We start from the raw sequence: 18681 nt of genomic DNA on the forward strand, positions 1-18681 counted from the left end.
TCTGTGTCACTCTCTCTCTCTCTCTCTCTCTCTCTCTCTCTCTCTCTCTCTCTCTCTCTCTCTCTCTCTCTCTCTTTCTCTCTCTCTCTCTCTCCAATCTCAAAGCCAGTTCCCTCGCATTTCATTCCCCAGTTCTTGCCCAGTTATGGAGACTTGGTGAGCAGACAAGGGGTAGGGTCAAGAGCTTACTCCTCAATATCTGAGACATCTTTGGTCTCGAAGGAGCCAGTGGTGAGGAGTTCTGGGCTGAGCTTCCCCTGGAAGAGCAGCTCCTCCTTGGCCATCTTCACCAGGATGAGCCTGACCAGCTCGCCCATGTACATCCCACTAATCATCTTCTCAAACCTGCAGGGAGACAGACCATCAAATAGACATATATCAACCTTCTTCCAGTGACGGACATACACAAGACCCCAGGATACCTTAGAAATCAGGGTACAAGTAAGGATACACTTAGGCTTAAGGATCACAGGGGTGTGAGTATAACAGCTCAGGGGGCTATAGCAGCTGTGGGGCTGGGGCTAACCCTCAGGCTGGCCAAATTTAAACTATGGAAATGAATGGGCCTTAAGCAGCCCAATGAAACACAAGGGAGCACAGAATATTCTGGAACAGATTGAACTTGAGGTAACTTGAGTTTCATACTGGAGAAAGATTATTTAAAAGTCTACTCAGAGCCAAACATGGTAGTCAGTGCCTGTAATCCAGCACTTGTGAGGTAGAGGCAAGGAATCTGGCTAAGATTTGTAAGATCCTGTCTCAGGAAAAGAAAAGAAAAAAGGAAAGAAAAGAAAAAACTCATACTTTTAGTAAGAAATGTTTTTGTTGGTGGGGGTTTTGGCTGTTGCTATTGTTTTGCCTCTTTGAGATAGGGTCACCACTGTAAGCTAGGCTGGCCTCAATCTCAAGGCAACCCTCCTGTTTGATGCATTTTGATAGAATGTGTGAATTGCAGAAGAGCCACAAGTCTCATTAGGGAAAGCCATAAATCCCTTAAAGCGGTTAATTGGCCCTAAATTGGCAGCCTGGCCTTGCTCAAGCCTTATCAATTGGTCACTCTCTGAACTGAGAGAGACTGTTTAGGGAGCCCACCTGTCTCCTTTAGTGCTGTAGATAACTCTCCCGCCTGCCTGAGAAAATAACCTTGGGAGAAGAGACCCTCAAAGACACCAGACCCTGGCATGGAGTTAACTCATAGTTGTGTGCAGCAGAGTTCCTATATAAGACTAGACTGCTCCCTGCTTTGATGTAGATACTCTTATTCCACAGAAGGGTTTATCAGCCTTTGTTGGGTTCCCTGAAAAAAGGGAGCACATTCCTTGCCTGTTGCAGGTCTGGCTCTGACTCTTATTTCTAAACTTTAAACTCCTTCCTTTTTCTGCTCTCCTAAATCTAACACACTTCACCACACCAAGCAAGAAAATGCTCTCTTAAAATAAGATCTTATAGCCAGACATAGCAGCGTTTGCCTGTAATCCTAGCATTTGAGAGGGTCACCACGAGTCCAAGGTCAGTCTAGGCTACATAGCAAGTTTCAAGTCAGCCTGGGTTACAGCGTAAGACTGTCTCAAATCCACCTACATTGCCTTCCCCTGTTCGTGGATTTCCAAGAAATAAGGTGAAAACAAGCTGGGCAGGAGGGACGATGGCACAAAGTTCCAGGGCAGGCTAGGAGAAGAATTTGGGAGTGAACAGGCTGAAAGTTTGCAGGCAGCAAGAGAAAGGAAGGAAGGAAGGAAGGAAGGAAGGAAGGGAGGGAGGGAGGGAGGGAGGGAGGAAGGAAGGATAGAAGGAGGGAAGGAAGGAAGGGAAGAAGGAAGGAAGGAAGAAAGGAAGGAAGGAAGGAAGGAAGGAAGGGAGGGAGGGAGGGAGGGAGGGAAGAAAACCAGCCCCCAAACATTCCAATAATCTAGTTTTACACCACTAGATGGCACTGCTTCCTTTAGAAATCAATCTTTTCTCTAGGACCACATGAGCAACTCAAATCCTGGAAATCAGCTGTTTGGCAAAGGCCCCTTGATGTCTCAGAAAGAAGCTGGGTCTGAAAGAGAGGATGCATAATGGGCTGTGATGCTAATTAGGCTGCTCACAGCACTCAGGATGTAACTTGCTCAAACCCAAAGCCAGCCACACAGGGCAGGGCTGAAGTAAAGGGAGAGCTGGCAGCGTGGCTCTAAGCACAGAGTGATCTGAAAATACCAAAGCAAAACCAGGCCTGGTGGGGGCACCCTGCATTCCCGGCACTTGGAAGGCCGAAGCAAGATTAAGAGTTCCAGGTTAGCCGGGCGTGGTGGCACACACCTTTAATCCCAGCACTTGGGAGGCAGAGGCCGGCGGAGCTCTGTGAGTTCAAGGCCAGCCTGGTCTACATAGTGAGTTCCAGGACAGCTGGGGCTACAGGGAGACCCTGTCTCAAAAAGACCAAAAAAAAAAAAAAAAAAAAAGTTCCAGGTTAACCTGGGAATAGTGAGATCCTGTCTTGAGATGGCTGCAGTTAGGAGCATTGAGTGCTCTTCCAGAGGACCTGGGTTCAGTTCTCAGCACCCACATGGCAGGTAATAACCACGTTTAACTCCAGTCCCAGGGGCTCCAACACCCTCTTCTCGCCTTTGTGGGCACTGCATGACACAGGTGTGCTTACAAGCATCTAGGCAAAACACTCATAAAATGAATTTTAAATTTTTCAGAAATTAAAAAAACAATTGAGAAAAAAAAATCACATCTTGGAATGCAGCTCAGTTGGTACAGTGTGCTTGGTTAGCATGCACAAAATCCTGGACCTCATCCACAGCTTCATTCACCAGCAATCAGGAGGATCAAGAAGAGGATCCAAATTTCAAGGTCATTCTTAGCTACATAGTGCGTTCAAACCTAGCTTGGACTACAAGAGACCCTATCTCAAAACAAAAATAAAGAACAAAACAAAGCAAAAAAAACCCCCAAAAAACCAATACAGCCCCTAGTCTGAGTAACTCCCTAGCCTCAACACTATGAAATTGTTTCTACAAAGTTGGCTCTATGGCAGCTGAGAGCAGCCTTCTACTGCCAGGGGGTCTATAGTATGACATTGCCTAGCATGACTTCCGGGTCACCCCAGCTAACAGTTTGGAAGATGCCCTCCCAATCTTTGTCCGTCGTCTGTGGATAAGTCAAAATTGTGTTGCCAGGGCCTGGGTGGCCATTTTGTCTTTGGATACTTCCAAGGGCACAAAGCTCATCAAAATGGCATGGGTATGTCTCACTAAGAGACAGGCATTGAGTGAGTGACTTTTCAGCTCATAAACCTCTCACCACCCACAGTAGACACAATCAGGGACTCGCATTTCAACCTGGAGAAGAGCCTGGGACTTAACGTGGGCTTTAAGGAAGTAAGGACGTTTGCAATAAAGAAACAGGCTACCCACCTCTGCCCCAGTTTTTACAGTTTTTACAAAGACAGACCAGAATTCAAAGTTTTCCTAAAACAGTCACAACACCAAGAAAACCACAGAGGTGGCAAATTGCTCAAAAAGATTTTGCAAGTGCCTGTCAGCTCTTGCAGCAATACTGTTTCAAGATCTTCGGCCGGGACAGTTGGCAAATTCAAGAACAAAATAATGTGTAAGAATCAAAAATAACAGAAAACTAAGTCTGGTCAGGTCGCAGCATATACAAAATGCTGGGTCCCGTACTCCACCCACGCTTGACCACAGCCCCATGCTGAAGGACCAAAGGACTCCTTGGCAGCTATCCCACAGGACTTGGTCCGCCTGCAGCCAGGGTAGAAAGCCCTGGGGCTCTGTGAGCAAGAAATAATTTTTTTTTTTTTTTAAATCAGGTCCAAGGATGAAGCTCAGTTGGTAGAGTATTTGCCTTGCACACACAAAGCCCTGGGTTCTAGCCCCAGGACCAAATAAAACCAAGCACCTTATCCCCTAGGCAGTAACAGGGTGACAGCTACAAAGGGAACTTTTAGAGACCCTCATCTTGGCCATCTCAATGTGACCTTTTTTCATGTGGCTCATACTTTATCTATAGAGATAGAAACAGAATATAACCTTCTAAAGTGACTGTTCTGCGAACACCTTTAATCTCAGCATTTGGGAGGCTGAGGTAGACAATTGCTGCTGAGTTTGAGGCCAGCCTGGGCTACATAACTAGTACCAAACTAGTTCTAGCAAGACTATCTCAAAATAACAAACAGAAGCAACTGTTTTGAAGGGCGATCTGGTTTATCTGTTTTTAAGCCCCTCTGTGATTTATGGTCACAAATACTCCGATAGCCAAGGTAACCCTTTGGGGGCAATGTTAAGAAAATAAATACAGAAACGTAACCAGCCTGCCAGTTCCCACTTCTGCCCCACATAGGAAGGCCCCACTTACAGTTGCTTCCCAGGGTTCAGTGAGCCCATGTCGATCTCTCGGTCAAACTCGGTGCGGACGTCATTGAGTGTGCCATCATCCCCAAAGGCCCCCCACTCCATGTTGATGCACATCCGGCCCTCATCACCCTCCACCGTGTCGATGTGGCGCATCTCCTCCATGTAACAGGCATTGCTTCCTGTGCCTGGCCAAAGCAAGGGACCACTCAGCACCCCCTGCACTGTCTTCTCCCACCCAACTCTGTACACTACTGTCCTAAGTCTGCCTGGGGCTAAGATTCCTCCCTGCACCCTCCTGGAAAAACCAAACACAAGGGCCAGGCCTCTATTACCCACCCCCAACTCCATAGGTCCTGGCTGCACTGTTATCTTCAAATATGGAGTAGGAGGAAACACTCAAGCAATGGATCCCCTCGTCCCTCCCAGCCTCCCCCACTGGATAGCACAGGCCCTCATACCCGGGCTCACTCACCCACGATGAGGCCGATTTCACAGTTCTGATCATCATAACCACAGGTCATCATGGTCCCCACTGTGTCGTTCACCACGGCCACAATGTCAATATCAAAATCCTGTGGGGATCAATAGGAGTGTGTGACCTTTACCACCACAAAGGGAAGACTGATGTGAAGATGGAGAAAGAGCAAGGCTCACTCGCTGATCAGATGTGACAGTGCAGCCTATTACTAACCCAACTCACAGCCAAAGAAGGCGCCAAAGTCAGCGGACCAGGCAGCATCTTGCTCCCTTTCCCCAGTCAGTTCCCCACCTCAATGGTGAAGTTATCAGGTCTGACATCTGTTTCATAGCACTGAGAACCCCCCTCGCCCCCTCCTCCTCCCTCTTCCTTCTCTCTCTAAACCTCCCCATAACCAATAGATCTTTAGTTTGTCATCTGCCTGCTCCATTCCTCCCTCATGTCAATCATGCCAACAATCCTACTTGACAATGACAGCCTTCAGGTTAAGGACAGAAGGGTTTTTCTTGCACCAAGGCTCAGGTTACTTTCCATCAAACAAATCTCAAAACCTCGAAACCCATCTGTCACGTAGAAAAATCAATGGGTAACATGGCAGGGAAGAAAAGTTCTTGAGCTCTACAAAACCATTTCCTGCTGAGTCAGAGCACAAAGACTTCAGAGTGTGGACCCGACAGAGCCTGTAGACTACAAGCTCCCACTGCTTACTCACCCCTCTGCGCTGGATGGCCTTCCGGATCAGATCCACCACATCTCTGCCTTCTACACCACTGGACTTGAACCCCTTGGTCCATGAGACCAAGAAACTCTAGAAAAGGACCAAAGAATGAATATCAATTTCCTACTAAAAGAGCAAACACTGCATCAGCAATCCTTAGCAGAGCCCTCTGCTACTGGGCTAGAGTCGTGGTTGAATTTTTATACATTGCTTCCTAACTAGCCCAGGAAGGAGACACTTGGCTCCTCCATAGACTAGGACAGGAGAGTGCATGAGTGAGTTTTTTCATGATTCACTGTCTCCAAGAAGTGGAACATGCTATCAAATAGGAAGCATATCCTCGTATTTCTGACCCTTTGCCTCCACCTCCTCAATGCAGGTGGTGGATGCCTGGCTTATGCGATACCTGTGCCTGAAGTCAAGGCTTTGTGAATGCTAGGCAAGCACTCTACAAAGTGAATTACATCCCCAGTTCTCTCAGGCATCTTTCTTTCATTCAAGGATCTTTCTCAAGACCATTTAGAGCAACAGAGTTTTTAATTTCTCATTCCTGTTGAGCTGCATAGGATAAGGACACCATGCATGTGTGGACAGGAAGATGACAGAACACCCTGGCCTCACCATCCTCCCATACTTACACATACACAGTTTCTCAGGACAGAAGTCTCAATACTGAAACCTCATATACAAAACCCCTCAGTGCCACCACCACAGCAAGCTATAGATGGCTCAGGAGTCCTTCTCCATCCTCACAACCACAAGAGTGAAACCTCAAAAACATTCAAAAGAGCCCATCTTACCTCATCGAGCTTTGTCTGGTGGCAGGGGAATGAGAAGGTAAAGCCCAGGGGGAGCTTCTTTTCTTTGATTTGTAGCTTGTCCATGAAGTTGGCCAGGCATTCAGCAATGTGATCAAACAGCTATGGATATACAAAATAGGAAGATGAGCAGGGAGGCAGGATAGCACAGAGGAGAAAGAGGGAGTGTGAGAGTTAATGTTGTCACCCTGGCAGGATCTAGAATCACCTAGGAGACAAACCTCTGGGCATGCCTGTGAAGGAGTTTCTAGATTCAGGTAACTAAGGTAGGAAGATCCACCCTAAATGTACACAGCACCATCCCATGGCTGGAGTCCCAGGCTTAAGGACAAAGAAAGCTGAACTCCAAACATGAAGGCACCTGCTGCTGTGCCTTCCCTGCAGTGGTGAACTGTACCCTCGAACTCAAACCCTTATGTTGTTTTTGTTGGGTATTTTGTCACCGCAACAAGAAAAATAACACAAAAAGGAGCCAATTGAATTTGCATTTATCTTCATTTGCTCTTCTACTAAAAGGAAATGACATCCGTACCCACCTCAGAGTCACCTGGACTCACTGGTCAATGAGTACAAAGGTACATGCTAGTTAGCCTCACTAGACAGTCTTACACTTAAACCATTTATGTGAATGTCTGTCAAAAGAACCCCATGAGTCAGGGGAAGTCATGGTCGAAGTTATCAGAAAGTCCACTGAGATCAGTGCATCCTCTGCTGGGCATCATGGAAGTCCAGCTGATTATCTTTCTGGAATAGGAAGCCCATCTTGTTGACAAGTAGTTTAGCACTCAATGGACTGACTTTACAAAGGTAAGCAACTTTTATAGTTTTTCTCCATTCTAGAAATCTAATCGTCTGTGGGCAATTCAAAGAAATTAGTTATGGTTTAATTTTTTTCCATAATTAAAACTTTATTGAAAAATTGACACCAAAATAGGAGATTATTATTTATAGCTTACAAAATCAAACATAATTATATGGTCTTGGTAGAGTAACTGAACTTAAGGCTTTCTGTGAGAAAACACAAACGCTGGAAGTTGTATAGATCATTAGTGTTGCTTTCTTCTAAATGAACAGCCTTCTGTGAGTCTGGCCTTTCCAGTAGGCTGGCACAACACTGTTGAACGACCTACACAAAGACCCACTGTCTGAGCATGGCTGAAAACCGTAGTAATCTTGTAGCAACCTGGACATTTTACATCCATGAAATAAGAATTTGGGCTTTGAACTAGCCATTTCTTTTTATGTTTTTTCTTTTCCTCTTCCAAGGATGGATGTAGCAAATCTCTAGCCAAAGGCATGGTGACCGCTTCTCCGCACTGCCGCTCCAACTCCAGGTCTCGGAGGTGAGTGGCTCCAGCTAGCGGCTGGCGAGAGCCCGGCACCAACTAGTTATGGTTTAATTTTTTGTTTAATTTCTTTTTTAATCTGTGTGTGTATGTGTGTGTGTGTGTGTGTGTGTATGTGTGTGTGTGTGTGTGTCTGTGTCTGAACCTGTGCCTGCTCATTTGTGTATGCAAATACCCACCGAGGCCAGAAGAGGGTATCAGATCCTCTGGCCCTGGAATTACAAGTCTTTTTGAGCTGCTTGATGTAGGTGCTAGGATCTGAACTCCTATCCTCTAATAGAGCAGCAAAGGCTCTTAAGTGCTGAGCCAGTTCCCCAGCCCCTATTTCTGTTTCCTAACTTCAAAACAGAAGACAGTTTTTCAGATGGGGCACTGTCAAAGTTGTGACTACACTGGGCAGGACCCACAGCCCCTCAGTCTTGGAGAGAGCTGTGCAGCCTTCAGCCAGGCCAGCGCTCACAACCAGCAGCTTCCTTCTAGCCTTCTCAGCAGTCCGAAGCTGGTGACCTTCCAAGTGCTAAGAGGCTTTCAGGCAGGGGCCATCTAAAACAAAAAGTAAACAGAGGCCAAAGAGACTGAACAGAGCCCTAGGGCCAGGAGGACCCAGTGGCAAAACCAAGGAAGTGGGGGTGGATAAGAACAACTACCCTTTCCTTTCTAGGAGAAGCAAGATGGCTCAGTGGGTTAAAGCATTTAATGCCAAGCTTAGGGCCCATCTACATGGTGGAGAGAGAGAGCTGATTCCTGCAAGTTGTCCTCTGGTCTTCACATAGTGCTGTGGCACGTGGGTGCACATACACAAATAAATAAATGTTAAAAAAAAGAAAAGATAAAGATGCAAAGAAGAGTCTACTAAAGATATGATCCCAAAGTATGGACTGGTGAGATAGTTCAGCAGGTAAAGACAATTGCTGCCAAGCCTGATACCTGATTTCCATCCTGGGGACCCACCCATATGGCAGAAAGAGAGATCTGACTCCCACAGATTATCCCAACCTCAACAGGAGTGCCATTGCACACTTATGCTCGGACCCACACCCACACAATACATAGAATCTTAAAAAGAAAATTCCCAAGGTGTGATCCTGACCTGTCACCTGAGAACATATGAAAATGAAATTTCTAAGTATGCATGCACACACACGCACATTCACATATACACAAACTCTGGAGACTCAGCAATCTGTTAACAAGCCTTCTCTGTGATCCTGAAACAACTACAGAGCACTGTTTACATTTACATAAGATCTGAGCACTCAAGGGAGCTGACAAGCCCACAGGCTCCCTAATGTCTAAGGACCAGCAGAAGGTGGGGAGTCAGGAAGAAGAGGCCAGCCAAATCTGGAAGGAGCTAGCTCTCATGGAACTCCCCACAGGATCCGCCCTGTTGTCTTGTCCTGTGCAGCGTTAAAGCTGATGCTGAACTTTCAACCTCCAATCGAAGGCAAGAAGCACAGCCAGGACAGGGCTCTGTCACCAAGAGGATCATCTGGCCAGTTTCCCTTAAAGCAATTTTAATATATAAATATGAGGTTGGTTGGTTTTGTTTTCTCTTTGCTTAGGGCTTTGTTTTGTTTTGAGACAGGGTCTCACTATGCAGCCCTGGCTGGCCTGTAACTCACTATGTAGATCAAACTGCCCTCAAAACTCAAAGAGATTCTGCCTCTTTCTGAGTGCTGGAATTAAAGGCATGTGGCACCACAGCTGCCCCAAATAGGGTTTCTAGAGAGAGATTCAGCAAGTCCTGTTCTTGTGCTGGGAGGCTGAAATAAATCTGGGGCATTTAAAACAAATTCATAGCACCTTGTTCCTGATCATTGGCAAAACAGGTCTTTAATACAAATGCTTAATTTTTTTGGTGGTGCTGAGAATTGAACCTGAGCGCTGGGCAAGCACTCGACCACTGAGCTATCTATATCCACACCCCTTAGGACAAATAGTTTTATCCAAAGAAAGAAGCTGTGCAGACATCAAGCAACCATGGAAAATGAAGAGAAATGGACAGTTCTTTATCAGGGGGAAGAGCAAGATGGCTTCTGAACCCAGAGCCCTGACCACTGCTTCCTCCCCAGCTGTCCTCCCCACAGAGGTGGCAGAGAAAGTAGGCAGAAGGAAGTTGCATATACTTCCCCACCCCCGACAGTCAGCTTGAACCATCTGTAGCTATTTCAATTAATCAGAATTTTACAAATTACAAATTCACCTGTGCTGGTATGGCAGCGTATGGCTGAAATCCCTATACTCAAGAGGTTGAGGCGGAAGGAGAGTGTGAGGTCAGCCTGGGCTACCTACTAAGAGCCTGTCTAAAGTGAAATGAAACTAAATTCAGCTGGTCAGTCATGTTTGACATTCTCACTGCTTTGGATGGGGGGTGCCTTGCACAGGGCTGATAAAAAAACGGTTCAGCCATTACAGAAAGGTCCCTCAGCCAGGGCAGGGTTAGAAAACCTTCTTAGAGGAACAAATGCTTCCTTGAATTGGATGATTGCCTCCTCTTGTTAGATGAGGATCTAAGGATAAGATGCTGGAGAGTCAACACCTTCCTGCCATAAAAAGGCTCAAAGGCCATCAGCCTTTAAAGCACCAAATGTTTCCTCTTCCTTATTGAGTTGAGGATCTGCTCACTCCTCTTCCCATAACATACACTCTACAAACCTGAGTGTGGTGTGCTGCTCTGTGTCTGGGATCCCAGCACTCAGGAGGCTGAGGAGGATGATGAGGCTGAGGCTGTCCTGTGCTACACAGTGCAGTCTAGGCCAGTCTGAGCTACACGTTAAAGCCTATCTCCAAAGAAAACACCTTTGAGTGGTTGCTTTTCCGGCTTGCCATCCAATGCTCTGAAATAAAAATCTGTGACCAGAAGACAGATTCTGCCCAGAGACCCCACCTTGCCCAGGTTCACAGTTCCTCAAGGACTTTTACAAGTTTGGGGTTTGACAATTTGGTCTTTATTTTTAAAACCCACTTGTTTTTGTTTAATTAAAACATTTATACTGGCTAGTCTTGCTCTGATGAAGCAAGTTCTATTGCCAGGATGCACATGGTAGGAGAGAAAACACTCTTTAAGGGTTATCTCTCTGACTGCCATGTATGAGCCATGGCATGTGCATTCACACACATACACTCATACACACACAGTTAAATAAATAATAAAAGTACTTACACCTAACACTTGAAAGGAGAGGGGTCGAAATATAGGAAAAACAGCACCAATCATACTACTTAAAATAGCCTCCTGTATTTCCTTACAGTCTGTTTTCTAAACGTTTTCTGCTGCTTTAGGACATACAGACACTCAAACTTTTTTCTAGTTTGTTTTCTGTTTCATTATTATATAGCTTTTTAAAAATTTACTCAAGCCGGGCATGGTGGCACACGCCGTTAATCCCAGCACTTGGGAGGCAGAGGCTGGCAGATCTCTGTGAGTTCAAGGCCAGCCTGGTCTACATAGTGAGTTCCAGGCCAGCTGAGGCTACAGGAGACTCTGTCTCAAAAAAAAAAAATTTTTTTTTACTCAAAACCTATCTAAAGTTGGATATGGTACTTGTATTCCCAGTATTTTGGGAGGCTGAGGGATCAGAAGTTCAAAGCTAGCTGTGGCTACATAGCAAGTTTGAAGCCAACATGCTTATATAAGACTGTCTCCAAACAAACAAACAACAAAAACCCATATAACCCATATATGGGCTAGAGAGATGGCTTAGCAGTTAAGAACTTGCTGATCTTCCAGAGGACCCAAGTTCAGTTCCCAACACCCATGCTGGGTAGCTCACAACCACTGATAACTCCAAGAGATCCAATACCCTTTTCTGGCCTCCAATGGTACGCCCCCCACTCATATATACATACATACATAAAAATAAAATAAAGCTTTAAAAAACACAAAAAGCAATAAAAAAAAATTTTTAATTTTTTAAAAATTTATTTTCATTTTATATGTGTTTTACCTGCATATATGTAAATACACCCATGTGTGCAATGCCCAAGGAGGTCAGAAGAGGGTGTCAACCCCAAGAAATTTTTTTTTTTTTTTGAGACAGGGTCTCCCTGTAGCCCCAGCTGTCCTGGAACTCACTATGTAGACCAGGCTGGCCTCGAACTCACAAAGATCCACCTGCCTCTGCCTCCCAAGTGCTGGGAATATTAAAAAAACAAAACTTTATAGGTGGGTTGTGGTGGTGCATGCCTTTAAACCTAGCACTCAGGAGGCAGAGGTAACCTAGTCTGCATGATGAGTTCCAGACCAACTGGGGCTATGAGAGACCCTGTCTCAAAAAACAAAAACCAACAAAAAAGAATATGGTTCAGGAGTTAGAGAGGTGGCTCTGCAGTTAAGAGCACTGGCTGCTTTTGCAGAGTGCTCAGGTTCACTTCTCAGCACCCATACGCAGCACCCACACAGTGGCTAACAACTGACTGAAACTCCAATTCCAGGGGATCTGAACCCCTCTTCTGGCCTCCAAAGTCATTGCTGGTGTACTCACAGACATGTAGGCAAAATACTCATATACATAAAAATTAATTGATTGATTTAAAAAAGAATATGGCTCAGCATGTTGCAAGCCTGATGACCTGAGTTGGATTCCTGGGGCCCACATAGTGGAAAGAGAACTGAATGCCACAAGTTGCACTCTGATCTCTACATGCACACACATGCAAATGCACACACACACAAAAATTAATAAATGTAATTTTAAAAATAGAAGAGAAATATACCTTCTACCTAGGTAGTTTTGGTTTTGGTTTTTTTAAAAATCAAATGTCATCTTAGCTATTTTTGTTTGTTCATTTGAAGACAGGGTCATGTTATGTAGCCTAGGCTGGCCTGAACTTCCAGTCCTCCTGCCTCAGCCTCTCAAAGGCTGGGATTACCGATGTGTGCCATGCTCTGCTGGTCTAGGGATTTTGAGGTAAAAATTTCAACTACTCAGATCTTGAATGTTCAAAACAGATTTGCTTTCTGGGTTGGTGGACACACTGCATTGTCAGTGGAAGTCCTGAGCCCTGCCAGGCTCTGGAGAGGAAGCTACAAGGACCCTTCCTGGGTCCTTTATGTGGCTGAGGGGAGATGGTCCTTATGTGGTTATCTAGAGATGAACAAAGAATCCACCCAACACATTATAACACTGCAAGTCTTTTTCACAGTCCCAACCAAACTTCAGGTGCTCTTCTTGGTTTTTTCTTGCTCTCAAATAGTTGTCATCTGGGAGCAGGGCTCAGAATGAGACAGAGACAAAGGAAAGAAAAGGTGACATTCCTCACAAAGGGGAACAATGCCATCACTGGCCACTGAGACCCAGGGCAGAACAGGAAAAACAATTTGAAGAATGGGCAAAACCCCCATGGGGAACAGGAAGCACCAGTGCTCATGCCAGATGTGATGTGAAACACTAAATACACCTCCTCTCTGGCTGGCCCCACGATCTAGCTATTATTGTATCATGTCTCTTTACAGACAGATAAACTGAGGCTCCAGGAGGTGTTATGTCCACTCACACAACCGGGCTGTCCCAGGACACTGTGCAGGTGCAGGAAAAGCCTCTCCCCCGTGTTCTTCCTTCCATTACACTGCAGCCCTAAGACACAAAAATGCCCACAAGCTCAGGTACCCAGCCTCTTTCTCCAATCCCAGCATTAAGACAGGAAAGCAGGCTTACCCCTAGGGTCACATACAGAGACAAAGGATCTGGAAACATCTCTCTCCCTTGCTCTGCTGACAATCAGAATTCCTTTTCTAGAAGCAGCCTGGTTAGTGGAAGGAACACAGCTAGAAGGGTCCACCTCTCCCTGCCAGTCAATCTGTTGCTACTTTTATTACCAAGTGCCCTCTGGGTACAAAATATTGCTGGAAAACTCAGGGCTCCTGCACAGGGAACTCTACAGCTAGCTAGGTTGGTATCCAGACATCCTAGAGACTGTCCTCCCATGGAGAGAGAAATCACAGAATATCTCAGAGAAGGTGTTTGTAGATAAGCTGCTGCCCGAGAGGAAGGCTGTACCTGGGTGCCACTGCCACGCATGATGTCCTCTGGGATGGCATAGATCTGGTTCTCCATCTCCACCCTCTGGAGGCCATTGTCTGTCACTCTTACTCGGAGCACACGGAAGTTGGTCCCTCCAAGGTCCAGAGCTAAGAACTCTCCATGTTCTGTAAACAAAGGAGGGGCCACTGTCAATTTGGGAAAAGACAATATCAAATTGCCTCATGGAAACCAGTCAAGAGTGCAAAGCCCGAGCCTGCTCCATAAACACTAGTCACTTGTGATTGCGTGGCCAGTGGGTTTTACTTTTCTTCTACACATATTTCCTTCCTTCCTTCCTTCCTTCCTTCCTTCCTTCCTTCCTTCCTTCCTTCCTTCCTTCCTTCCTTCCTTCCCTACATAGATCAGGCTGGACTTGAACTCACAAAGATCTGCATGCTTCTTCAGCCTGAGTGGTACTGGGATTAAAAGTGTACACTATCCCCTCCCTCCCTCCCTTCCTTCCTCTCCCTTTATTTTGAGAGAGTCTCACCATGTAGCCCAGGCTTGGTTCTGTCTCATGAGTATTGGAATTATAGGCATGACCCATCATGCCCAGCTTTATGTTTTACTTTCTTATTTTTGGTTGTTAGCCTGAGCCTTTAACAGCCAAGTTATCCCCCAAGGCCAATGTTTTACTTTCTTAATGATAAGCATATTTTTTTTTATTTTTTAATTCACATCACCAATGAGATGGTTTCATATCCAGTCATGGACTCTCACTTCCTCAGAAGACTATTTCCTAAATGACTTCAATAAGTCTCCAGGCATCTTCTAGTTCCCAAGAAGTCCTGTGCCAGGGGCCTATACCTGGGTTTTGTTCATCTCTCCATCACACTGCTGCACGTACGCAGGTCCCAAGCCTGCTGTCAAATTGTGACCACTACACAAAATTGACTTTTAATGTTTGCATACTATGATGGTGACAACCTGTGATGGGACGAGGTAGTCACATGATTGAGTGACTTGGAAGTTCAATGTTATAAATTCAGAGGCCCAGCAAAGAAGCCAAACAGGTGTTTCCCCCTACCACTGCCACCAAGGACTGAGAATATCAGGCTTCTCAGAGTGTGTGAAGATGCTGAGCCCAGTGTGGAAGACAGGTGTTGGGCACTCAGCCAGAGCTGTGACAGAATGAAGACTATGGTAGTAAATTTCAAAAACTTCCCTAGACACAAATGGGTCCCACCTTCATGTGTCACCTGGAAGGCAGAGATTCTTCCCACCAGAAAACAAGCAGCTCAGACAAGAAAGATCTAGATTCTGGCCTATTACAGCCTGCTTCAGGGAAGCCATTGTAGGCACAGAATGAAAGTGCTGAAGAGGCATGGAGCTCACAAAAGGGCCAGAATGGCGGGCTGTGAAGGCCAGGACAGGAGGTGGTCACCCTGCAGCCTCCTGTACTGATGATGGCTGTCCCTGCAGCCCAGGGACCTATACCTCAGTTTCTCTAAAAGGATGTGGTTAATTTCTGGGGGGGATTCACTTACTGGCATGCTGGTCAACACTGAAACTCTGGTCTGGTCAAGAGTGTCAGGGACATGTTCTTTCTGACTAAATGGACTATGGACTAAAGATTCAATCTGTGCCCAGGTCTCCTTGGTGCCCTTAGCTCCTTGGCCCCCAGGAAGGCAACATCTTACCAGCTTCCTGACTGCAGCACCCTGTTACTAGAGTGCAAAGCGGACACTGGGCACAGACATCACTCACCAGAGGTTCCTCAAGACTCACTCACACATAGTCAGAGGCAGTGCTTTTCTGAGGCTGACCTGAAGTCCATACTACCTGTGTGAGAGGACTTGCCTGGTTACATTTTAGCCAAAACAAATTCCTGGGTCTTAGCACCTCTTTCACCCCAAGCACATGGAATTTGGTCTCTCCAAGGTCCACAGGGACCCTGGACCTCTAATCTCTAAAACGGGAACATCAAACTTTGCATGGTTGTTATGAGAGCATTAAATATGTTTCCAACACCTAGAGCAGCGGCAAGGACTTTAGACACACTCACTCAGCGCCAGCTACTTTCCACCCAGAATCACAGCCAACACTGTCTCACATCTACTCAGAAAAGGCTCCCAAGCTTGTAATGGCAAAGGAGACAATAAAAATCCTTCCAGGAAAAGGCAGCCCTGGTGAATTCAGAATTCCTCTCATGGATACTAATTTTCCATTCCCTGCCTGCCATCTGAAGGCATCCCTTCCACCCACTCCCAGTGCCAGTTCACTAAGAGGTCACTACAGAAATGCCAGTCTTCTCTGGGGTGACTTTGCCTCCTCCCTCATGGCCACGGACAACTTTTCCAGACACTCCAATTCTGAATCTCCCCTGGCAGTGGGACCCCAGCCAGATTCTAGGAAACGCTATGTGGTGGTGTGGTGTCAGGGGGGATAAAAGAGAAAATCAAAGATGAAAACTGCCTCGTCAGCACTCTGGGGCCCAGGACATACACGATCTGCTGAATCAGAGAGCATGGGGGACGGAGGCAGCAGGCACTGCCTCTGGTTGGTTTTCATCCGAGGCCAGCCCAGCTGGATTCAGCCCAGCATGGCTCCATCAGGAATGTGATTCTGCTATACTTTTGGACTAAAGGGAAACCACAAATAATAAAGCACTGCTGAAAATCCAGGGACACTCATACCGCGTGTTCTTTGTGGGCTCCTTTAGAATACACCTGTCTTCCTCTTCAGTACACCATCCACATGACTGCAAGGCTTGAGTTCTCTAAGTTCAGAATCTAAGGCAGGTGACTCTAGCCCCATGATTCTAGAAATTCTAAGGTAACCCCACAGGTACAATGGAGGGAACCTTCTTTTAGGGCCCAATCTCTGTATCATGTATGACTGTCCCCCACAAAGCAGCGGGTACAAATGATCGACCTTACAGACAGTGGGCAGGAGTCCTGAATTTTGGCTCAGCAGTGGCCAGCCTCACAGCTTACAATGTGACTTCCCCCAGCACTTGTGAGGTTTACATGAAAAATGGACTAGGATACATGTGAATGTATGGACACAGTAAGCCACCAGTAACTGCCACTGTCCATATCATTATCCATCATTGCCATCTGATGATAGAGCTCCTCTCCTAACTCCTGGGCCACTCCAAATCAATGTACTGCTAGTTATAGCTGGAGTTCTACCTCCACTGGGAACCTTCCAAGACATTTCAGAAGTCCGGAATACAGTTTGTGGGAGCATGTGAATGTGGGGACAAATTCATCTATGAACCTGAGGCAGGGAAGGAGAAAAGCTCTGACAATAGCAGATTGTTCAGCCTAGCATGGTGATGCACACCTGCAATCCCAGGACTTGGGAGGCTGGGGCAGGAGAATCAGTTTAAAGTTAGTCTCAAGAGACTGTGGTGGTGCCCCCTGTAGGCTCCAAGTACTTGAGCACTCGGTTCCCATTTAGGGGCACTGTTTTGGAAAGGTTATAAAACCTTTAGGAGGTATGGTCATGCTGGAGGAAGCACGTCACTGGGGGACAGACTTTGAGAGCAGAGAGCCATGTTTTCTGTCTCTTTGTTTCTTGTGCCTGCTGCTTGAAGATGTGCGTGCTCAGCTGTCTGCTCCAGCTGCCTCCTGCCATGCCTCCCTGCCATGATGGACTCTTGTCCCTCTGGCACTGTAAGCCCAACTCTTCCTTCAATAAATTGTCCTGATCACGATATTTTTACTCCAGCAACAGAAAAGTAACTAATACAGCTACATAGTGAGTTTGAGTCCTGTCTAGGGTAAGAGAGAGAGAGAGATAAAGAGAGAGAGAGAGTTCTTAAGAAATCACAAAGCCGGGGCTAGAGAGAAGGCTTAACAGAACACATACTACTCTTCCAGAGGACACGAATTCATTTCCCAGCACCCATGTCAAGCAGCTCAGAACTACCTCTAACTCTAGCTCCAGGGGATTGATCACCCTTTTCTGGCCTCCATGGACACTGTACATGTCCACATTTAAAAATAAAATAACTTAAAAAAATTACAAAACGGGCTGGAGAGATGGCTCAGCGACTAAGAGCACTAGCTACTCTTGCAGAACACCCAGGTTCAATTCCCAACACTCACATGGCAGCTAACAACCATCCGTAACTCCAATTCTAGAGGATCAGACGTCCTCTTCTGACCTCCGTGGGCAGTGCACGACACAGATACGCTTATATACTTGCAGGCAATACACTCATACTCATAAAATAAAAATAGTAAATAAAAAAATTTTTTTAAAGTTACAAAACAGGGGCTAGAGAGATGGTTCATCAGTCAAGCACACTGGCTGTTCTTGCAGGAGACCCAGGTTCAAAACCCAGCACCCACATGATGGCTAACAACCATCTGTAACTCGAGTTCCAGGGATTCCGACACCCTTTTCTGCCCTCCGAGGGCGCTGCAGGACATGGATACACTTACACACAAGCAGGCAAAACACTCACACACATAAAATAAAGAAATAATTTTTTTAAAAAAAATTACAAAACAACACAGCAAAGAACTCAGTAAGAGCGAGAGAGAATATTCTTCTAAGTAATTACAGTTGCTATTTGAGGCAACACTGCCTCATATTAAATTTATTCCATGACAATTCACTCATTAAAATGTTTGACTATTAGCTGTGAGATTTTTACAGATCATCAGGTCAGAGATGACATTTCGTTTTGTTAAGTATACTGTTATCACTGGATCACAACTTTAACTTTTTAAAAAATAAATATACGGGCGAGCAAGATGGTTCAGGAAGCAAAGATGCTTGCCACCAAGACTGACAACCTGAGTTTGATCCCTAGAACTCACAAAGTATGACAGAACACTCAGGCTGAGCACAAACACACACTAAATAAATAAATGTAATTTAAATTTTCAAAAAAATAAAATTAAATATGAACTGGTTTTTTGAAAGTTGAAATGGTATACAAACGGACAAAATGAAAAGCAAGCATACCTTTTCTTCTTCAC

At 45.8% G+C, this 18681-nt stretch overlaps 2 protein-coding genes and 1 pseudogene across 3 annotated transcripts in view; 1 reads left to right on the top strand and 2 right to left on the bottom strand.

The window, feature by feature from the left end:
• Nucleotides 1–18681, top strand: part of LOC108490275 (Alstrom syndrome protein 1 homolog) — a 49939-nt gene that overhangs the window by 25959 nt on the left and 5299 nt on the right. The window lies entirely within an intron of this gene.
• Nucleotides 1–18681, bottom strand: part of Hk2 (hexokinase 2) — a 63577-nt gene that overhangs the window by 16348 nt on the left and 28548 nt on the right. The window contains exons 3-8 of one of the 2 annotated variants that reach the window (XM_029559429.1): nt 13721–13869; nt 6358–6477; nt 5552–5647; nt 4834–4933; nt 4363–4540; nt 190–345 (exon numbers count right to left, since the gene is read on the bottom strand). In XM_029559429.1, the coding sequence (XP_029415289.1) occupies nt 190–345; nt 4363–4540; nt 4834–4933; nt 5552–5647; nt 6358–6477; nt 13721–13869 (799 nt within the window). Of the gene's footprint in view, nt 1–189; nt 346–4362; nt 4547–4833; nt 4934–5551; nt 5648–6357; nt 6478–13720; nt 13870–18681 lie in introns of both variants that reach the window. The other variant, XM_008824729.3, reaches the window with a different exon arrangement.
• LOC103726980 lies at nt 7272–7801 on the bottom strand (annotated as a pseudogene).

The sequence above is a fragment of the Nannospalax galili genome, unplaced genomic scaffold, assembly GCF_000622305.1.
Source record: "Nannospalax galili isolate Female #2095 unplaced genomic scaffold, S.galili_v1.0 scaffold389, whole genome shotgun sequence".
Taxonomy (NCBI): domain Eukaryota; kingdom Metazoa; phylum Chordata; class Mammalia; order Rodentia; family Spalacidae; genus Nannospalax; species Nannospalax galili.